The sequence below is a fragment of the Cryptomeria japonica genome, chromosome 8, assembly GCF_030272615.1.
Source record: "Cryptomeria japonica chromosome 8, Sugi_1.0, whole genome shotgun sequence".
Classification (NCBI taxonomy): Eukaryota; Viridiplantae; Streptophyta; class Pinopsida; order Cupressales; family Cupressaceae; genus Cryptomeria; species Cryptomeria japonica.
This window is the reverse complement of record NC_081412.1, coordinates 484,927,768-484,948,227: the sequence shown is the minus strand read 5'-3', so window position 1 is coordinate 484,948,227 and position 20,460 is coordinate 484,927,768. Positions and strand designations below refer to the sequence as shown.

Sequence of the window (20,460 nt, the reverse complement as noted above, 5' to 3'; positions counted from 1 at the left end):
TTGTTAGCCCGATGGCATAATGATAAGCAGTGTTTGTACAATCCGAAAATCATATGCAATATAAATCAGACACGAAGCATGTAAATAACAGAACAAGGAAGGTTAGGGAGATCTTATCTTGCATAAGCTACCATGCATTAACACTCCCTCTTAGCTTTGGAGGATAGATAAGGCAACCTGCATCACATTTCCTTTTCATAACTAAGATAATGTCAGTCAGCAAAAATCATTTATACATTAGAAGTACCATCAAGACATATGATACAAAATAGAAGAACATCACCTGAGCATGTGACATAAAGTATTATTTTAAAAATGTTTATCACAACATAGTCATGGCAAATCCATGACTTACCAGAGATCCAACATGATCAATGGTTGAGATATCACCTACACGTGATATCAGTATTGCCTAACACGCAATACAAGGATAACCATATGAGAAGTGCTTAAGTTCTCATTATATCCAAGTTGTGATAATGCAATAACATTTGTACAAATGGTGTATCACAACAAAGTCATGACACATCCATGACTTACCAGTGATCCAACATGATTACTGGTTTGACTATCATAAGATTGTCACCTTATGATGTCTACATACAAGTGTTTAGTATTTGAGAGATCGTCACCTCTTAGATATGAACACAGGTGGCAAGAAGCCAAGAGATAGTCCAGACACGACAAAGAAGTTTACACATTAAACATCTTAAATATATGTAAGTATAGATTACAAAGCAGATTACCTTTCTATCATACCTAAACCCTTTCTGAAGTGATCAACCTTCACTCTGGAAAGTGGTTTGGTCAGAATATCTGCAGTCTGATCTCCTGTACACACATATTCTAACTTTATCACATTCCTGTCAACCATATCTCATACATAGTGATATGGAATCTCAATATGTTTGGACCTGTCATGAAATACTGGATTTACAGAAAGTTTTATACAACTTTGATTATCACACTGAATGACTGTAGGTTTCATAGGTTCTCCAAATAATCCCACGAGCAATTTTCTTAGCCATACTGCTTCTCGGGCAGCCATTGAAGCTGCAATATATTCAGCCTCTGTGGAACTCTGAGCTACTGAAGATTGTTTTCTACTGATTCAGGATATCATGGCTGACCCTAAACTGAAGCAGCACCCTGAAGTGCTCTTTCTGTTAGTCACACTGCCAGCCCAATTTGAATCTGTAAATCCATGTAGATCTATGTCAACCTTTTCATATTTGAGACCAAGCTTTAGGGTACCTTGTAGATATCTCATTATATGCTTTACTGCAACCAGGTGTATCTCCTTAGGTTCACACATGAACTGACTTAAGGCATTAACAGCATAGCAGATATCTGGCCTTGTATTTACTAAATACATCAGGGACCTGTTGTGACCATTTCACACATCGCCCCATTAAAATGGGGATCCCCTCTTTTTGCTCGGTTTTGCCTGTTTCTCTCTCTGCTTTTAGGGTTTTGAGTAGGTGAGTCAGTCGTCTGGACCAGGGTTAAGCCTTAGGGTTTCCGTTTCGATGATTTTAAGCCAGAGTCCAGTCCAATTTTGAAGATTGTTAAGCTTCCTCTCGTAAGGTGCAATTTTGAAGTAAGGTGAGTTGTCAAGGGGTCAAGTAAGTCTGTCTAGGTTCAGTCGGAATTTTGAATGCAAGTCTGAATTTTTGCCTAGGTGTTGATGATGGAATTTTGAAATTTTGTTTGAGTGATTTTGGCCAAATTTTGGAAATTTTGATAATTGATCCCAGGCATTGGAAATAACCTAATTTTACCTTGTGAAGTGACTGAGGTCCTAAAAACTTGATATTTTGGCCTGTGGGAGCAAGTTCGCTCCTGTCCCTCAGTCAGGGACCAGGGCGAAAATGATATTTTATGCATCCTGGTTATTAATTTATTTCATTTGTCTTGTGCAGGGTCGCCAGGGGATGCAGTTGAACGCGAATTGGAGATTTTTGAAAGATTTTGAGATTCGAAAATGGCAAATTTTTGGAGTTTTAGGTCAAATCGCTCCTGTCCCTCTCCCAGGGACCAAGGCGAAATGTCTTGCCTAGGCCATTTTGACCTCATTTTGATCAAACTAAAGTGTTAAGGGCATAATGAAAGGTGAAATCAACATGACGGAGCGTCCAGACTTAGTCGTTTGCGAAGAAAAGTTGAACGTTTGCCCTCAAGGACAAAGTTCGCTCCTGTCCCTCACTGAAGGACCAGAGCTTGTTTCTCAAAATTTTACTGTCCTTGCAGGATCAAGACGAATTTTGGATTGGAAGAGATAAAGGGAGGCATGTTCTTTCCATTGAATATAATTTGAAGAAATTCGCAAACAAAGAAATGTGCCAGGAAGCAAGTTCGCTCCTGTCCCTCACTGAAGGACCGGAGCTTAAAATCCAAAATTGCCTTGCCCTTGCAAGATTTGAACGATTTCGCGATTTGAGAAGAACAAAGGAAATACAGTTTATCAGTTGAATATAACTTGAAACTGCCATCGTAAGGGAAATTGACCATAGAAGCAAAATCGCTCCTGTCCCTCTCCCAGGGACCAGGGCGAATTTTAGTGATAGCTCCCGTCCCTCTCCCAGGGACCAGAGCGATTTTTCTTATAAGGCAAGTTTTGGGCAAAGATCAAGTAAGTTTTAAGTTTGAGGCAAGCAAAGGAGGCGTAACGAACCCATTGAAGATAATTTGAAGATTATAAAAACGCCAAGTGAAGCCCATGTTATCCTAGGCGCTCCTGTCCCTCTCCCAGGGACCAGAGCGATTTCTTCCTAAGACAAATTTCTCACCAATTTGAAGCAAATTCCATGTCAAAGGTGAATGAAAGGGAGCATGACGAGTTCGTTGAAGATAGTTTTAAGCATTGGCAAAAAGTGATTGAGCCTACAAGTACAAGTTCGCTCCTGTCCCTCAGCCAAGGACTAGGGCGAAATCAAGGTTATCTAACATTTCCCTCCAAGTTTAAGTCACTCCAAGTCAAGGTACAAGGAGGCAATGATGTTTGGAACGCCTCGATGAAGAATGAAGTTGCAAAGACCGCCTAATGTGATGAAATCACCTAAGTTCGCTCCTGTCCCTCTCCTAGGGACCAGAGCGAAATCTCTAAGTATGCTTAAATTTTGAAGGCCACGTTCGTTTCAAGTGTTCAAGAAGGAATAAAGGACGTCATTTTACGCCTTGAAGACAAATTGATATCAATATGATGGAGGATTTGCACTATAGACCAAAGTTCGCTCCTGTCCTTCAGTCAAGGACCAGGGCGATATTCACTAAATTGGCCATTTCTTTCAAAAACCACGTCAAGGCAAGGTCGCACAAGGTCACACAGGGTCGGAAATATCTTTGAGAAGATGATATGCAAGGAACCAAACGTCAAAAAGCGACTAAATTGAGCAAAGAAGCAAAATCGCTCCTGTCCTTTAGTCAAGGACCAGGGCGATATTCATGAAATCAATCATTTTTCTTCCTAGATCACATCAAAGCAAGGTTACACAAGAATCGAAATGTCATTTGAAAGGTGATGAACAAAGAGTTAAGGTTAAAAGATGACAAATTTGAGCTAGAATTCAAAGTTCGCTCCTGTCCTCCAGTCAAGGACCAGGGCGAAAACCACTTGAAGGACAAATTTGCTTTACAAAGAAGAAATTTGGCGTGTGTGAAACAAACAAGGAGATCATTGCCTACCTCACGAATCAATTTGGCAACTTAGAAGATAAAGGCCAAGGGGTAAATGCAAAGTTCGCTCCTGTCCCTCTCCCAGGGACCAGGGCGATGTGGTTTGTACCTCTTTACATCTCCCAAATTTTGGCGCTAACATAATTTTCAAATTATATTAAATACTTGAAATATTTAATTAAAATTAGCATTTAATAAGTGCGCGCAAGACATTTAATTAATTAATTTTGCCTTTAAAAATCGAAACTATTAAATACGGAGGCATTAAATTAATTAATTATTATTTTAAATAAATAAATTGGGGCGCTTGGGTTTTATTTTCCATATTTTAAAAAAGTCGGCCTTGATTTTTATTTAAAATTTTATTTATTATTTGCCTATTTTCAAAAGTCGGCCTAGAGGAGATTAAAGAGGTGAACGCCTATATAAAGGGGGTGTGATATGGCATTTTAAAACATCATTCAATCATCCTTTGCATGCGATTTGGAGAAGACAATTACAAAGTGCGAATTTCATCAAGGAGAGGTGCGAAATTTCCATTCGAAGGGGAGTGCGAGCTTGGTTTGTGTTCAAGTGGAGCGAATTTGCCATCAAGACGTTGAAGACCCCACAAGTTGGCGAAGTTAACAAGGAAGGCGCCTTTGCTAGAGGAGGATCACATTGATACTTCAAATTTCGATTTTTGCCTAGGCGATTTCCTTATTTTGCATTTTTTAGAGTTAGCTCTCAAGTGAGGTATGGCGAAGTCTTCCCTTGTCTTGAATTTTGAATCTTGATCGTCATATCTTAAGTTTTGAATTTTGAAATTTTGAATTTCCTGTAGCTCAATCGAATTTAGGAAATGATAACTCAAAGACTTATCATGAAGTTTCCTAAATTCAATCTAATCTAATCTATGTTTATACATTGCAAAATCTATTACTTATTATGAAATGTTGTGTAGGTGTTACGATGGCGACCCCGAAGGCGGGAGCATCCACCAGTCATCCAGCTCTCATGAAGGAAGATCAGAAGAACGAAGAATTGGAGACCAAGATCGTGTCGAAGTGGAGCAACATTGGAGATACCAACTTGGGCAACTTCAGTGTGAAGAAGTTTCGAGAGGTCCCCTACATTGGCAAGCCATCACCTGTCGCAAGGAGAATAATTGAAAGTGGCATTATCAAGGTGGCCGGCTTCCCTCCAGCAATCCAGTGCCATGAGTTGATGATCGAGTGTGCTTGCCATTATGATCCACAGTCCAGATCGATAGTGTCCAAGGAAGGAGACACTTTTGCTTATCTTTCAGAGGAAGCTATCAATGAAGCTCTTCACTTGCCAGAACATAAAGATATGATTTATAAAAGCTTAGAAGGGGCCAGGTCCATGTACGAAGATGATCCAGACACTTGCCTAAGCATCATCAACAAGAATTGGTTACTCAAGAGTCGTCCTCGCCTGAACAAGATTCTGAACACACCACATAGGATCGACTTCCAGGAGGAGTACAGAGATTTGATAACACTATTCAACCGAGTCACAGGGGCCCCTCAAGCCTTCTATTTTGAGAAGTGGATGTTCTACTTCATCCAAGTGATAGTTCAGGGAAAAGGAACAATCCATTGGGCTAGAATGATTAGCCATTGCTTGGACGTACAGTTAAGGAGATTGAAGGCTACCAAGTCTTTCCACATGAGTTCATACACCATATATGCTTTGATCAGGAGCTTTGAGTATGCAGGACTACCTCACAGAGGAGTGATTGGAAGAGGACCTGGCGAGGTCAGAGTTTGTGATTCTTATGTTCACTTGCATCATCCGCTAGGGAGTAACTACAAGTTAGTCAATGATACATTCACGATGAACATCACCAGGATATTGCAAGGCGGGATTCACAACCGATTATCTCAGGACGCACAAGAGCTTGTAAAGAGGTACGGTGCATGGTTTATCCAATTCCAAAAATTTACATATATTAGAGTTCATGGATGTCCTTCACCTCCCTACATGTTGCCTAGATATCCGACAGATAGAATTGTGTTACTTGAGGTAACAAGACAGTTGGCAGCTTATGTGAAAGCATTCAGACACAGACATGGAAATGGAGTTCCTGTGCCTATCATATTGGGCAATTCAGTTGAGGTATGTCCTAATGCTCTAGCCATGGATGATGCAGAGAAGGAGTTAGCTTTATATTCATTTTCATTCTTTGCCTTGAGAGAGAGATTTGATCCATATGGGTATATAGAGGAGACGGTCGGAAGAAAATATAAACATGAACCTCAGGTAGAAGACTTTGTGATGAATCTCTTGGATGACCTTGAAGTGAAAAGAAAGATGCATTCTAGATTGCCTTTAGACTTCATCAGGAAGTGCAAGATTTACAGAGTGGCCGACCAAGCTCAGGACAGTGGCAGACATCTCCAATCATCTTATGATCGAGAAAGCAAATCAGTGAGGCTAGATTGGAATGAACCTGAGGTTGTGGATCTAGATGCTTTGATGGCTCCAGTCTTGTCTTGTACTCGCAGATGGGTTGATGTGCAGCATCAGAAGTTGAGAGAGCAAGGTATATCTATGACTTTCACTTTGGAAGAGAAACCAGTTGAAGGAGGAGCAAGTGTAAGTGAGGGTAATCCTAATCCCAGAAATGCAAGCGAAGGTAACCTTCGAAGTGTAAGTGAGGGCAATCCCCATCCAAGAGGCTCGAAAAGGAAAGAGAGACCTGAGAAAAGAGAATCTTCCAAGAAGAAGCAAGAGGCCAACCGAGATCATTCATCCGGCACATCTTCTCGACCTGAGAAGAGGACACTTGAGATAGAGGAGTCTATGGAATCAATGGTACAGAACGATAAAGAAGGACAGGCACCTCGAAGGTCACCAAGTGGGTCTCTCCAAGCTAATGAGCTACATGAAGATAAGGAAGATAATGAAGTAACGTCTCCTCTCAGAGAAGAAGAAACATTGCCCAATGAGATACAGGTTAGAGAAACAAGATCGGCCATCCCAGATTGGTTAAAGGAAAGACTTACAAGGGTGATTGTGATCGAGGACGAGGACAGTGTGATTGATTTAGAGAGCCTTGTTGGAGATTCTCAAAAGATGACAGAGAAGAGGAAAGCTACTAAGATGTCCAAGATGATCAGAGATGAGACAGGATCCAGGAAATTGCAGATAGCTACACCGGCAGTGGACAAGTATGAAGGTGAGATACTCCCAGAGGAATATGATGTAGAGACATTTGAGCTTGGTCCTCCCACAGCCGAACAGACGTTGGATGATGCCATTGAGTCATTCGAGGCACTTAAGGACAAGCTTAGGGAAGAAATGGAAAAGAATAGGAAGCTTGAGCGAGAGGTCAGTGCTTGGAGAGGCTACTTTAGCCATCTCAATCAGCCTTTGAGACGTCGGGATCCAGCAGTATCTCCTACACAGGCACTTCCCCTTGAATCAATTGGCGAGGCAGAGAGAGTCAGGAGTTTGGTTCAGCTTATGAGCTCATGGATTGACAAATCCCATACAGTTGCTATTGAATTTGCAACAAGGATGATGCAGACCATTCATCGAGCTATTCAAGTTCTTGAGGTCATCCACAACTTGATGATAACTGTAGCTGCTTTTGCTCATACTAAGGATGTTATCATTCCTGTCCTGCAAGTAATCAGACAAACATCAAGGAAGGTTCTAGTGCAAGAAAAGATAATGGATGGAGGACCTCATAGTTTACTTCAGTGGTCGACTTTACTCCAGATGAAGGAAGTTCTCTTCGAGGACATCAGTACTAGGTGCAATCATGTTGAGGAGGTTATCCACCCGATCCAGGACAGAGTGTTTGAGGTACTACGTACTATTCTTGGCAGGAGGATCGAAGTTGAGACAGATGTGGATTTGTAGGAATTGGAAGATAGAGTCAAGGTCATCTTTTGCAAAGATGAGAATGTTATTACAAATGAGCAACGAGATCAGATGTTTGCCACCATGCTCCTGATTGAGAAGACCAAGGAACTTGAACCTGAATGGAACGCTACTCTTCTCAAGGCATTTGATCAGGTCATCCACTTAGAAGAACGAATGAAGAATCTTCCCGAGATTCCAATTGCTGAGATTGAAGGAATCGTGTCTAGATTCATTGCATATGCTAAGAAGGAGCATTGGAAAGGGAATAAGATTCTAGATGAGAGGTTGTTATAGATGATGTGGCACCTTAATTGTCATTGGTCTATGTCTCCTAGATTTTCGTGCCAAATTTAATATTTGGCTATGCATTTAATATTGTGCAATAAAAGGGGAACTTTTGTAATAAAACCCTAATTAGGGTTTAGGTGTCACAATCTTGGCCATTGATCTTCTTTTGATCTGGACCGTTCATTGTAATTGAGGATGCTATATATACCCTCATTTTTTTTCATTTTGAGGCTAGAACTAGAAACTAGAGATTAGATATCAACATCAGTGATTAGAGATTAGCAATTTGATAGAAGCAAGTATTTTGTAGCAAGATTGAGCTTTGAAGAAGGAATTTCAAACAATTGTTGTTCATGATGGCTTGGAGATCAATAAAATATTGAAGTTATGGTGTTTTATTGCAATTCTTGTGGTTATCTTCATGGTTGTTCGTTGTCTTGAATCATTCTCAATCAAAGTAGTGTTTTAATTTGTAGGACAAAGTGTTGGACTTGGTCGTCGGTGAGATTCACTTTCCAAACCACTAGCTTCTTGCTGATTGTAGGAACACCTTGTGCGGTCAACTGGATCAACTTGAATCACTTAAACTTTCAATCATTGTTGTATCTTGGATATGTGCCTTCGTGGTAGTGTCTATGATCCTTGATGAATTGAAAAAAATCATTTGTTACCTTAGAAGATCGCATCAATTTCAATTGAGTTGTTACTTTATGGCAATATTGAAGTTGGTAGAGTCTTGCCAAGTCTCGTCCACATTGAGTCATTCTTAGGGTTAGATTAGACTAGATCCCTTGCAAGCCCTACTCTTTTGATCTTTTTTGGAATTCATTAGTATTAGGAAATCTTGTTCCTGCATTTCGGAAACGTAAGGCCCCTTGATGAAACAGCAATCACAACGACCACTGGTGCTTATCCACATGTAGAGACCCTACTTAAAAGAACATTGAAGTCACCCTAACTGATCCTTCTTGCGATATCTTCAGCAGTTAGAGATTTTATTCAAGAGAGGATAATGTACCCTTGGGTATTTTATTCTGTGTATGATTGTGTACAAAATACACGTCAACAGGACCCAATCATCTCCCTGTATTGAGTGGGGTCAGTAGGTCTTGATTCTGCTGTTGCTTCTTTAAGTTTATGGAAGTTGGTTTCCATAGGAGAGGTCATGGGTCTGCAGTTTAGCATTCCAAATCTTGTCAATATGTCCAAGGTGTACTTCCCTTGGTTCAATACAATATTATCAGAATTCTGCCATACTTCCAATCCTAGGAAGTAATGAAGAAGCCCCAAGTCTTTCATATCAAATTCTGTGGATAGATCTTTCTTGCATTGATCTATTAGGTGATCATCTCCTGTAATTAATAAGTCATCAACATATAAAATTAATATTAACATATCACCTTTATTTCTTTTGAGGTAGAGATTAGGATCTGCATCATTCTTAGAGAAACCCAGCTTTGAGAGATAGGTGTCAATTCTTTCATACCAAACTCTGGGAGCCTGTTTGAGCCCATAAAGAGCTTTCTTGAGTCTACACACATGAGACTTTGCATCATGAATTTCAAACCCTTCAGGTTGCTCTAAGTAGACTTCTTCCACGATCTCGCCATTTAGGAATGCTGTCTTAACATCCATCTGATGTACCTTCCACCCCTTTGCTGCTGCAATGGCTAGGACAACTCTTACTGATGTGTACCTGGCAACAGTTGCAAATGTTTCTTCGTAATCTATTCCTTCCTTTTGTGAGAACCCTCTAGCTACAAATCTGGCCTTGTGTTTTTCAATACTGCCATCTGCAGCATGCTTGATTTTAAACAACCATTTAGAAGACACGACAGACTTCTTGGTTGGCCTAGGAACAATCTCCCAAACATCATTCTTCATAATGGACTGATATTCTTCAGTCATGGCATCTATCCATACTTGATGTTTGAGTGCATCTGAAACATTGTTAGGTTTAGCTTTAGAGAGATCATTCATAAGTGCAACATAGTTGATGAATTTACTAGGCCTCTTGCTTTCCTTGAAGGTTCCTGAAGGAGCAGCGAACTTCTGAGCTTCTGCTATAGTTTTGGTGGCCCATAGTGGTCTTTTCTTGCGATTATCTATAGGTGGGTCTTGTGTTTCACTTATAGTTTCCTCAAGATACTCCCTTTGAAGCTCAGGAGTAGGTTCTTCTTCTAGGTTAGGAGTAGGATTATGAATTTCAGGTTCTATTGTATTTTGGGCCCTTTTGAAGGCTAAGTCTTCTTCGAAGATTACATCCCTACTGAGTTCAATATTTCTCTGCCCTTGTACATAGATTCTGTAGGCTTTAGAAGTTTCACTGTATCCTACAAGTATTCCCCTTTTTCCAGAGGGTTCTAGTTTTAGTCTTTTCTCTTTAGGTACATGAATATAGATCGGACACCCAAATATCCTAAGATGGCTGATATCTGGTTTTGTCTTGGTAAAGACTTCCTCAGGAGTTTTATCTTCAAGGTGTGAATGAGGACATCTATTTTGTATGTACATAGCAGTGTTAGTTGCTTCTGCCCAAAGGTTCAAGTTTAGATTTTGATCTAGTATCATGGCTTTGGCAGCTTCTACTATGGTCCTATTTTTCCTTTCAGCGACTCCATTTTGTTGTGGATTATAAGGTATTGTCAACTCCCTCTTAATCCCAGAATTTCTACAAAAGTCTTTAAATAGTTCTGATGTGTATTCCCCCCCATTGTCAGTTCTTAAGGTTTTAATTTTGTTTTCAGAGAGATTTTCTAGTTAATGTTTTAAACTCTTTGAACCTACTTAGGATCTCTTCTGATTCTTTACATTTCAGAAAGTAGATCCACATCTTCCTAGAGTAGTCATCAACAAAAATTACATAGTACAAAAATCCCCCTAGCGAGGGTACGGACATAGGTCCACATACATCAGAATGAATTAACTCCAAAACTTTGCTAGTTTTCCTAGTACTATTCTGAAATGCATTTTTGGTATTTTTACCTAAGGCACACCCTTTGCATGCCTCTGAATGATATTGCTTCAACTTAGGTAGACCTGTGACAAGGTTTCCTATGGTTGACAAAGCTCTATAATTCAGATGGCCTAATCTCCTGTGCCATACTTCATTTGCATTAGTTGCTTCATGGATCAATGCTAGATTGGGCTCTGTACATAGCTCATACAAATAGCCTTGTCTTCGACCAATGACCTTAGTGTCTTTGATGGAGGATCTCTTTGGCCAAGCCAACACCTTCTTTTCCATGAAGGTCACTCTGTATCCTTGATCTTCTAGTGCTGATATGGAGATTAGATTTCTTTTGATGCCTGGAACATATAGTACTTCTTCAAGTCGTAGTGACATGCCTGACTTCAGTTTGATGGTGCAGGTTCCAATTCCTCTGACTGGATGTGAAGAATCGTCTCCGATGGTTACTTCCTCATCATCTTTCTTTATCACGGAGTCTAGTATTTCTCTAAAGCCGGTGATGTGTCTGGATGAACCACTGTCGATCACCCATGAGTTAGATTTGTTTGAAGTATGGCTTGTAAGTGCTGAGTAGAGGACATAGTTCTCGGAGTCATTTTCTTTTCTAGATTTCTTCACTTTTGCAAATGTGGCTTGCTTCCCTTTCTCCGGACAGTTTGCAACATAGTGTCCGAATTTGTCACACCTATAACATTGAACATGTGATAGGTCTTTCTTAGAAGTGTTCTTGCCTTGTTTAGCTTTTCTTTTCCTGAATTGCTTCTTTTTGTACTTTTTATTGATGTTTGTATTTAGGACTTGCAAGTCTTCATCTATATTCTTCTGTTTTATTCCTACCTTGTTCAATCGGGATTCTTCTTGTAGACAGTCATCTCTTAGTCTTTCAAACTTAGGATATTTGGACCTTGCACTGATGCCTTGGACGAATGTGCTCCATCCACTAGGCAACCCATCTAAAGCAATGAGTGTTAGTTCTTTGCCTCGGATCTCGTAGTCCAGAGTTGCAAGTTCATCTTTTAGAACTGATATCCGCATGAAGTAGGCGTTGATTGTCTCCCCTTTGTTCATGGTGATATGATTTATTTCTCGTTTTAGTGCTAGAGTACGACTTGCATTTGATATCTCAAATGTCTTTTCAAGTGCCTTGAACATTTTATAAGCCGTCTCCTGCTTTCTAATGATGGGCATTATATTATTTCTTACCCCATCCACTTAATAGCCTTATCATTTCCCTCGATCCATGTGGATTTCTCGGTTTCATCTTCTGGTTGTGCACTTTCAGTTTGGACATATGAATCAACATTGTTTTCTCTTAAAATCATTTTGATTTTAAACTTCCAAGCTGAAAAATCTTCGCTACCTCCGAGTCTATCTTCGAATCTGATAGCGTTGGCCATTATGGAAATGTGATGTAGTTTGTAACTTAGTCCTTGAATTTTATCAAAATTGAATAGCCTTAGGTTCGATTACCTTGGCTCTGATACCATGTAAAGTTATTTCAATTTCAATTAAAGAACAAGTTATGAACTATGTATGCTATATATGGATATGAGGAATTATGTCAATGTCTAATAATTCTGATTTTTATCTGCAGGTCTGAAGGAGAGAGATCATTTAATGTTTTCTATGTCTTCTCCAAATGAATTCAATTGGCATATATATCATTTAGGCAACCGGTCAATTGGTGTATTGACCGGTCATGCCTTTTAGGCACGATCGATCAATGCACCCATTGATCGGTGCCTTTGTAATTATACCATTAACACAATGCTGATTATCGGTTCAAAACCCCCGATAGCATATTGTAATAACATAATATAATGACTGATCAATATAATGAATCGGTTCATATAAACACCGATGATTCAAAGTGCACGATGTATGTAATCCAATCGGTGCATTTGTTAACCAATGTTAATTCCAAATGAAGTGGTGTATTCATTAAACCCGATAACAAATATGCCCGATAACAGATGTGAATTGGTGTCAATGGTTATGCACCCGATAGCAAGTATGTATCGGCGAATTTAACCCGATAACTTATAGCATTTAATATGCTATCGGGTTATCATTATGCCATCGGGCTAACAACCCGATAGCATATTAATGCCAATTAACAATTGACATTAATATGCTATCGGGTTGTTAGCCCGATGGCATAATGATAAGCAGTGTTTGTACAATCCGAAAATCATATGCAATATAAATCAGACATGAAGCATGTAAATAACAGAACAAGGAAGGTTAGGGAGATCTTATCTTGCATAAGCTACCATGCATTAACAGTATATACTACAAGTTAACATATTAGTATATGTAATCAAATTAATATATATTGGAAGCATGAAATAGCACGACCGACGTTACAAAATTAACACTCCCTCTTAACTAGGGAGGACACATTTCATGTTAGAGAAAACATCACAATTCATCCATTGATTGTGAAGAGAAGAGATATCACACCATAGTGATATTCAGAGATATGGTTCAACAATGAATATCAAGTCTCATGATACTCACCATAACTTATAGTTATCAAGTAAGGTATGTGCACTGGCATCGAGTCACATGATGCCTACCATACTGATAATGATTTCATGGTATGTCCACGAATATTATGTTCATAATATTCACCATGAAGATCTCTATCATAATTATGGTTTATTTAATGATATCAACCAACAGATATCTACCATAATGTCTCAGAGATATATATACTATCATGACATGTCCACAGATATCAAGTCACATGATATCCATCAAGATAGTTAAATTGATAATTGTAAAATCGTCACCTTACAATATCAATTTGAAACAAGTGTTCATTATTGAAAAGTCGTCACCCTTCAATAATGTTCACAGAAGGCCCATGCAGTCATGGAGTCACACACATGACAAATAAAAGAGTTTACACACTAAACATCTTTAAATATATTAGTATATCAAAATAAATGAGACTATCTCAAAATTAAATAACATTTTCAACCATACCAAGTTTATCTCTAAAGTGTTCAATCTTGATCGTGGAGAGAGGCTTGGTAAGAATGTCTGCAATCTGATCACCTATACTAATATAATTCATTCGGATCACATTCCTTTCCACCATATCTCGAACATAGTGATAAGGAATCTCAATGTGTTTAGACCTGTCATGAAATACTGAAAATACTGAATGAACTGAAAGCTTGATGCAACTCTGATTGTCATAGTAGATGACAGTAGGATTTAAGGGCTGATTAAATAGTCCTACAAGCAATTTCCGGAGCCATACAACTTCTCTTGCTCCCATGGAGGCTGCAATGTATTCAACTTCTGTAGAACTCTGAGCAACTGAAGACTGTTTTCTACATATCCATGGGATCATTCCCGATCCTAAACTGAAGCAACATCCTGATGTGCTTTTCCTGTCAACTATGCTTCTAGCCCAATCAGAATCAGTGAATCCATGTAGGTCAAGTTCTACATGTTTATATTTCAAACCAAAACCAATAGTTCCTCGAAGATATCTCAAAATATGCTTTGTAGCAACAAGATGTATTTCCCTGGGTTCACACATGAACTGACTTAGTGCATTTACATCATAACATATATCAGGTCTTGTGTTTACCAAATACATCAGAGATCCAATACTTTGTCTGTAGAGTGTAGGATTTGCAAACTTTGATTCTGCAGCTGTTTCCTTTAGCTTGTGCAGATTTGTCTCCATAGGTGTGGTCATGGATCTACAATCCAACATTCTAAATCTCTCGAGTATATCAATGGTGTATTTTCCTTGATTAAGGATTATACCATTTGCCTGCTGCCAAACTTCCAATCCAAGGAAGTAGTGAAGAATTCCCAAATCTTTCATATCAAACGTAGAGGCTAATTCTTTCTTATATCGAGAAATACAATTATCCTCTCTTGTGATTAGTAGATCATCAACATAAAGAATACGAATTAATAATTCACCATTGATTACCTTGTAGTAGAGATTTGGATCTGCTTCATTCTTGGAAAACCCTAATTCCAAGAGATTATCAATTCTTTCATACCATGCTTCGGGGGCCTGTTTCAGTCCATAAGAGCTTTCTTTAATCTGCAGACATGTGATTTAGCCTTATGAATCACAAAACCTTCAGGTTGCTCCAAATAAACTTCTTCTTCAATCTTACCATTCAGAAAAGCAGTCTTGACATCCATATGATGGACTTTCCATCCTTTAGATGTTGCAATAGCCAAAATTGCTCGAACAGAAGTGTATCTGGCAACAGGAGCAAATGTCTCTTCATAGTCAATACCTTCTTTCTGTGAGAAACCTCTGGCAACAAACCTTGCTTTGTGCTTCTCAATGCTGCCATTTGCTGCATGTTTGATTTTGAAGAGCCATTTAGAAGATACCACAGATTTGCCTTTAGGCCTAGGCACAATATCCCATACATCATTTTTCAGAGTTGATTGATACTCTTTTGACATAGCATCTTTCCAAACTTGATGCTTGAGCGCATCTCCAACACAGGAAGGTTTTGCATCAATGATCTCACTCATCAAGGTAGTATAACTGGAAAATAGGTTAGGTCTCTTACTTTATTTGAAGGTCCCCTTTGGAGCAGCATAATTTTCAGCTTCTTGAAGCATCTTTTTAGCCCAAAGTGGTCTCTTCCTAGTTTCGGGATAATTTTCTTCTAAAGGTAAGCTTGGAACTTCATGCTCAGCATCTTCAAGGGTCTCCCTCTGAATCTTAGGGGTGGAATCCTCATCCAAGCTTGTAGGAGGATCTTGGTGTTCTAATTCATTAGAGCTTTTGGACCTCCTGAATGCTATGTCTTCCTCAAAGATGACATCTCTACTTAGTTCAATTTGTCTTTGACCAGGTATGTATATTCTGTAGGCTTTAGAGGTTTCACTATACCCAACAAATACTCCCATCTTTCTAGAAGGTTCTAACTTTGACCTCTTTTCTTTGGGGACATGAATATAGACTGGACACCCAAAGATCCAGAAATGACTTATGTCAGGTTTGTTGCCAGTAAAGGCTTTATTAGGGGTTTTATTGTCAAGAAGAGAATGAGGACATCTATTTTGAATGTACACAGCTGTCCTAGATGCTTCAGCCCAAAATGAGGTTTCTATATTTTGGTCAAACAACATAGCCCTAGCAGCTTCTACTATAGTCCTATTCTTTCTTTCAACTACCCCATTTTGTTGTGGGTTATAAGGTACAGTTAACTCCCTCTTAATCCCAGCATTTATACAATAATCTTTAAACATATCAGAAGTGTATTCCCCCCCATTGTTTGTTCTTAAGGTTATGATTTTCTTACCTGTCATATTTTCTGCAAGAGCTTTGAATTCCTTAAATTTAGAAAGGATTTCTTCAGACTCTTTGTACCTCAGAAAATATATCTAGGTCTTCCTAAAATAATCATCTACAAATATTACATAATATAAAAATCCCCCTAATGAGGGTACAGACATGGGTCCACATAAATCAGAATGAACTAATTCTAATACATTTTTGGATTTACTGTTGCTAAAATTAAAAGACCCTTTAGTATTCTTTCCCAAGGCACACCCTTTGCAGGCTCCTTTAGATTTTTGACTTAGCTTGGGTAAGCCGATCACCATCTTCTCTATCTTAGGTAGGGCATGGAAATGAAGGTGCCCTAATCTTCTGTGCCAAAGTTCATTCGAATCTGGAGTCTCATGAATCAAGACTAGAGGTGGAGTGGTGCAAAGTCTGTAGAGGCTTCCTTGTCTTACTCCAATGGTGTGGGCTTTCTTGATGGTGGAGTTCTTTGGCCAAGCAAGTACCTTTCCTTCCATAAAGGTTAATCTGTAACCCTTATCTTCAAGTGCAGAAACTGAGACAAGGTTTCTCTTTATACTAGGTACAAATAGAACTCCAGTTTGCTGTAGGGATATGCCTGACTTTAGGTTGATATTGCAGGTTCCTATTCCCATAACTGAATAATTTGAGTCATCACCAATTGTCACTTCTTCATTTGAACTTTCCACAAGTGTATCTAGGTGCTCACGAAATCCAGTGATGTGTCGATATGCTCCGCTATCAATCACCCATGTGTTGAAACTGGAGGTGACTTGACTAGAGAGGGCTGAGTAGAAGACTAGCTTCTCGGAATTACTACCTTTATTAATTTCTGCCATTGAAGCTTGTTGTTTGATCATGTCTGGACACTTCATTGCATAGTGCCCATATTGGTCACATCTGAAACATTGTACTTTAGAAATGTCTCTCTTCTTCTTTGAAGACCTCTTTCCATTTGAGCCGTTGTCCTTTTTTCTCGTAAAGTTCTTCTTCTTTCCTTTCTTGTGGGAATTAGAGTTTAGAACTTGAATGTCTTCATTACCATTGTTTTGTTTTATTCCTCTTGTGACAAGCCAAGATTCCTCTTGAATGCAATCGGTTTTCAATCTATCAAACTTGGGAAATTTAGAACGAGCACTGATTCCTTGAATGAACGATTCCCATGAGGTAGGAAGTCCATTTAGGGCCATCATAGCAAGTTCTTTGTTGTCTACTGGATGTCCAATAGTGGATAGTTGATCCCTAAGTTCAGTGATCCTCAAGAAATAGGATGTAACTGTTTCTCCTTTATTTATCTTTATATAGTGTAGTTGATTCTTTAGGGTGAGAACCCTGCTAGTGTTGTTGATTTTATAAACGTCAGCTAGTGCTTTGAACATCTGAAAGGCCGTCTCATATTTAGAAATAATTGGTACAATGTGGTCTCTTACTGAATCCACAATTATCTTAAGGGGCATCTCACTGTCCTTGCTCCACTGAATTTTCTCTGTATCATTAGAGGGTTCAGGAATTTCACTTTTGACATGGGAGTCAATTTTATTTTCTTTCAAAACAAGCATGATCCTAAATTTCCAAGATACAAAATTTGATGCTCCATCTAATCTATCTTCAAACCTAACTCTGGTTGCCATTAGGATTATAGAAATGTGATCTTAGTAAGAGCCTGGTGAAAGTCTATGAGATTGTTACAAAATTTTATTATGATCTTCCTTAACTTCGCTCTGATACCATATTAAGTTCTTTCAAAATTCTGTGATAAAAAATAGAAGAGATGGAGATATGATCTGAAACTTGTATTTTATCTGCTATAGCGTGATTTAAAGATGCACCACACTTATCAATTTCAGTGTATGCATCCTCCTCAATGTAAGCATGCTATATAAGTGGATGAGGGGTTACGTAGTGAAGAAATATGTCTTCCCACGTGGGAAGACACATCTCTTCCCTACGTACCTCTCACCATAGTACATAAACTGATCACCGTTTACTTACCCGATCGGAAGGAGTGCGACTTGTTTGAGAATCGCTTTACCACTCGATACCATGAACAGTGTAGCCGTTGGTCAAACGTGATAAGTTAACTTTGGTTTTATTTATCATTAGTTAACGTATATACTACAATTTAACATATTAGTATATGTAATCAAATTAATATATATATCGGAAGCATGAAATAGCATGACCGACGTTACAAAATTAACATCAAGAGCATGTCTAACAGCATTCTACGTGGCACCCCACAAACTTAATTTTTTTCTTTTTCTTGTAGAGCCTTATTAATGTTAAGATAATAGCTTTCACTTCAATTACTACCTTTCGTGTATCCAAAAGTTGAGACATTAGAAAAAGTTGATGAGGCAGAAGGGACTAGAAAAAGTAGAGATGGTGGTCAGTGGAGCTCCTCTTGTAGTTGCCTGCTCAAAGAATTTCTGAAAGAAGTATGAACAATCAAAAAGGATCTGGACAACCCTCAATTTGTCCTCTCGCATGTCCTTCACAACTTTCTAATAGCACAAGCTAGAAAGAAGCTGGAAAAGATATACCTTTAAGTATCTCAGAACCACTAAGTAAATAGTATCTTGCCACAAACATCCAGTAGAAGGAAAAATGACAGATGTCAGACAGACATGGAGTTTTCGATATTGTCATTTCTGATCACCCTGTTTAAACTCAAGTCACTTTCATCAAGTCCTTTTTTGAATTTGCAAAGTAGATGCATAGTCCTCAGTGTCAAGAGCATGTCTAACAGGATTCTCCATGGCATCTCCACAAGCTTCAAAAGTTTCCTTGTAGAGCCTTATTAATGTTCAGATAGTAGGTTTCACTTCAATTACTAACTTTCATATATCCAAAAGTCAAGACAATAGAAAAAGTTGATTAGGCAGGGGGGACAAGAAAAAGTAGAAATGGTGGTGACTGGAGATTCTCTTGTATCTGCTTGCTTGAAGGATTTCTGAAAGGAGTGTGAAAGATCAAAAAGGATTTGGACAAGCTTCGATTTGTCCTCTCGCTTGTCCTTTATAGCTGATATTGACAAAATGAGAGATAAGGCACAAATTATAACCTCTAATGTCCAAGGTGTTCATCCTCACTACATACACCTTACTTTCATCTGTCCTAAGGATAAGAGTTTAAAAGTGAAAATTAGCCCTCTTAGTCTTCCTTGCCCCTTTTTGAGAAACTTTCAGTTATGATCTCAAATACAAAGTACCGTCCCAAAGAGAAATGCAATCTCCTGTTCCAAGTATCTCTTGATTGCTATAGTTTTTTGGACACCTGCAATGAAAACATTTGCTGCATGGAAGGCTTCCATAGAAATCTGGACAACTATCTTCAACGCCTTGCTTCCAAATTAATACTCCTTCAAAAATCTTGGCATTTATAGACTAGTATATTAGAAGATAATTCACATGACAAAGGTTTAAAGCATCCCATCCTGTCTTGATTATTTTTTCTCTCCAGTAAGGAACACATGTAGAAATAGAATTGTCATTTCACTTCTCTTTTGGCTGCATGACAAAGTATACTGAAAATTATGGACGACAATACTTATGTATAAGGTTTACATCATGATTACACAATTGAAATTCCAAATACAGAATCCTTCTACACTCTAAATATCACACTAGAGAAGTCTGCACATCTCATATCATCTTCTTTGGACTATGATTTGTTGTTTTATACTTTTAAAAACTTTTTGTGTTAAATTATGTCGTATAAGCCATGGAAATATTTTCTTCTAATTGCTTACTTTTTGCTCCATAATGTTTTCCCGCAGGAGCTTGGAGAGGAATTTGTTGAGTTTTTAGAAAAGGAATTAAACATTACTGATGAAAGCAATGGAATGGAGACATCAAATTTACAAGAAACTAAAGATTCAAGCAGAAATGGAGATTCCTTTGAAAAGGAGAACAGTCAACAAGATAACTTAGAAAATGCCATTGATGAGGTTGAAGCTGCATTAGCTCAACTAAAGAGAGAGTTGGGACTTTAGGGCTTTCTAAATATTCAAATCCTATTTACATTGTGGTGATATTTGTTTATTTAGAAGACACAGTCAAAAACCTTGTGGAATGCTCTTAATTCTTTAAAATACTAAAAAAATAGCTTTTCTTTGTTGGGAATCTGAGTATAATTTTGTTCCCGTCTAGTTTAATGCAACCAATAAGTACTCACAGTTGGTTAACCGACATCTTGCATCAATCACTTGATTATAATTTAGAGTATTTATAATTTTATAATGACCACTCCGGCAATTTATGTACAATTTATTTATTCAAATTTAAAGATATTAAACTAACTTCTTAATAATTGTGGTAGTATATTAAAATAATTTAAAGAA

At 38.4% G+C, this 20,460-nt stretch overlaps 1 protein-coding gene across 1 annotated transcript in view; it reads left to right on the top strand.

The window, feature by feature from the left end:
- The window catches only part of LOC131077279 (uncharacterized), a 72,718-nt gene extending 52,476 nt beyond the window's left edge, over nucleotides 1-20,242 (top strand). The window contains exon 4 of the mRNA XM_058014735.2: nucleotides 19,897-20,242. Coding sequence (XP_057870718.1) covers nucleotides 19,897-20,112 — 216 coding nt within the window. The 3' untranslated portion in view covers nucleotides 20,113-20,242. The remainder of the gene's footprint in view (nucleotides 1-19,896) is intronic.
- The last annotated feature ends 218 nt before the right edge of the window (nucleotides 20,243-20,460 follow it).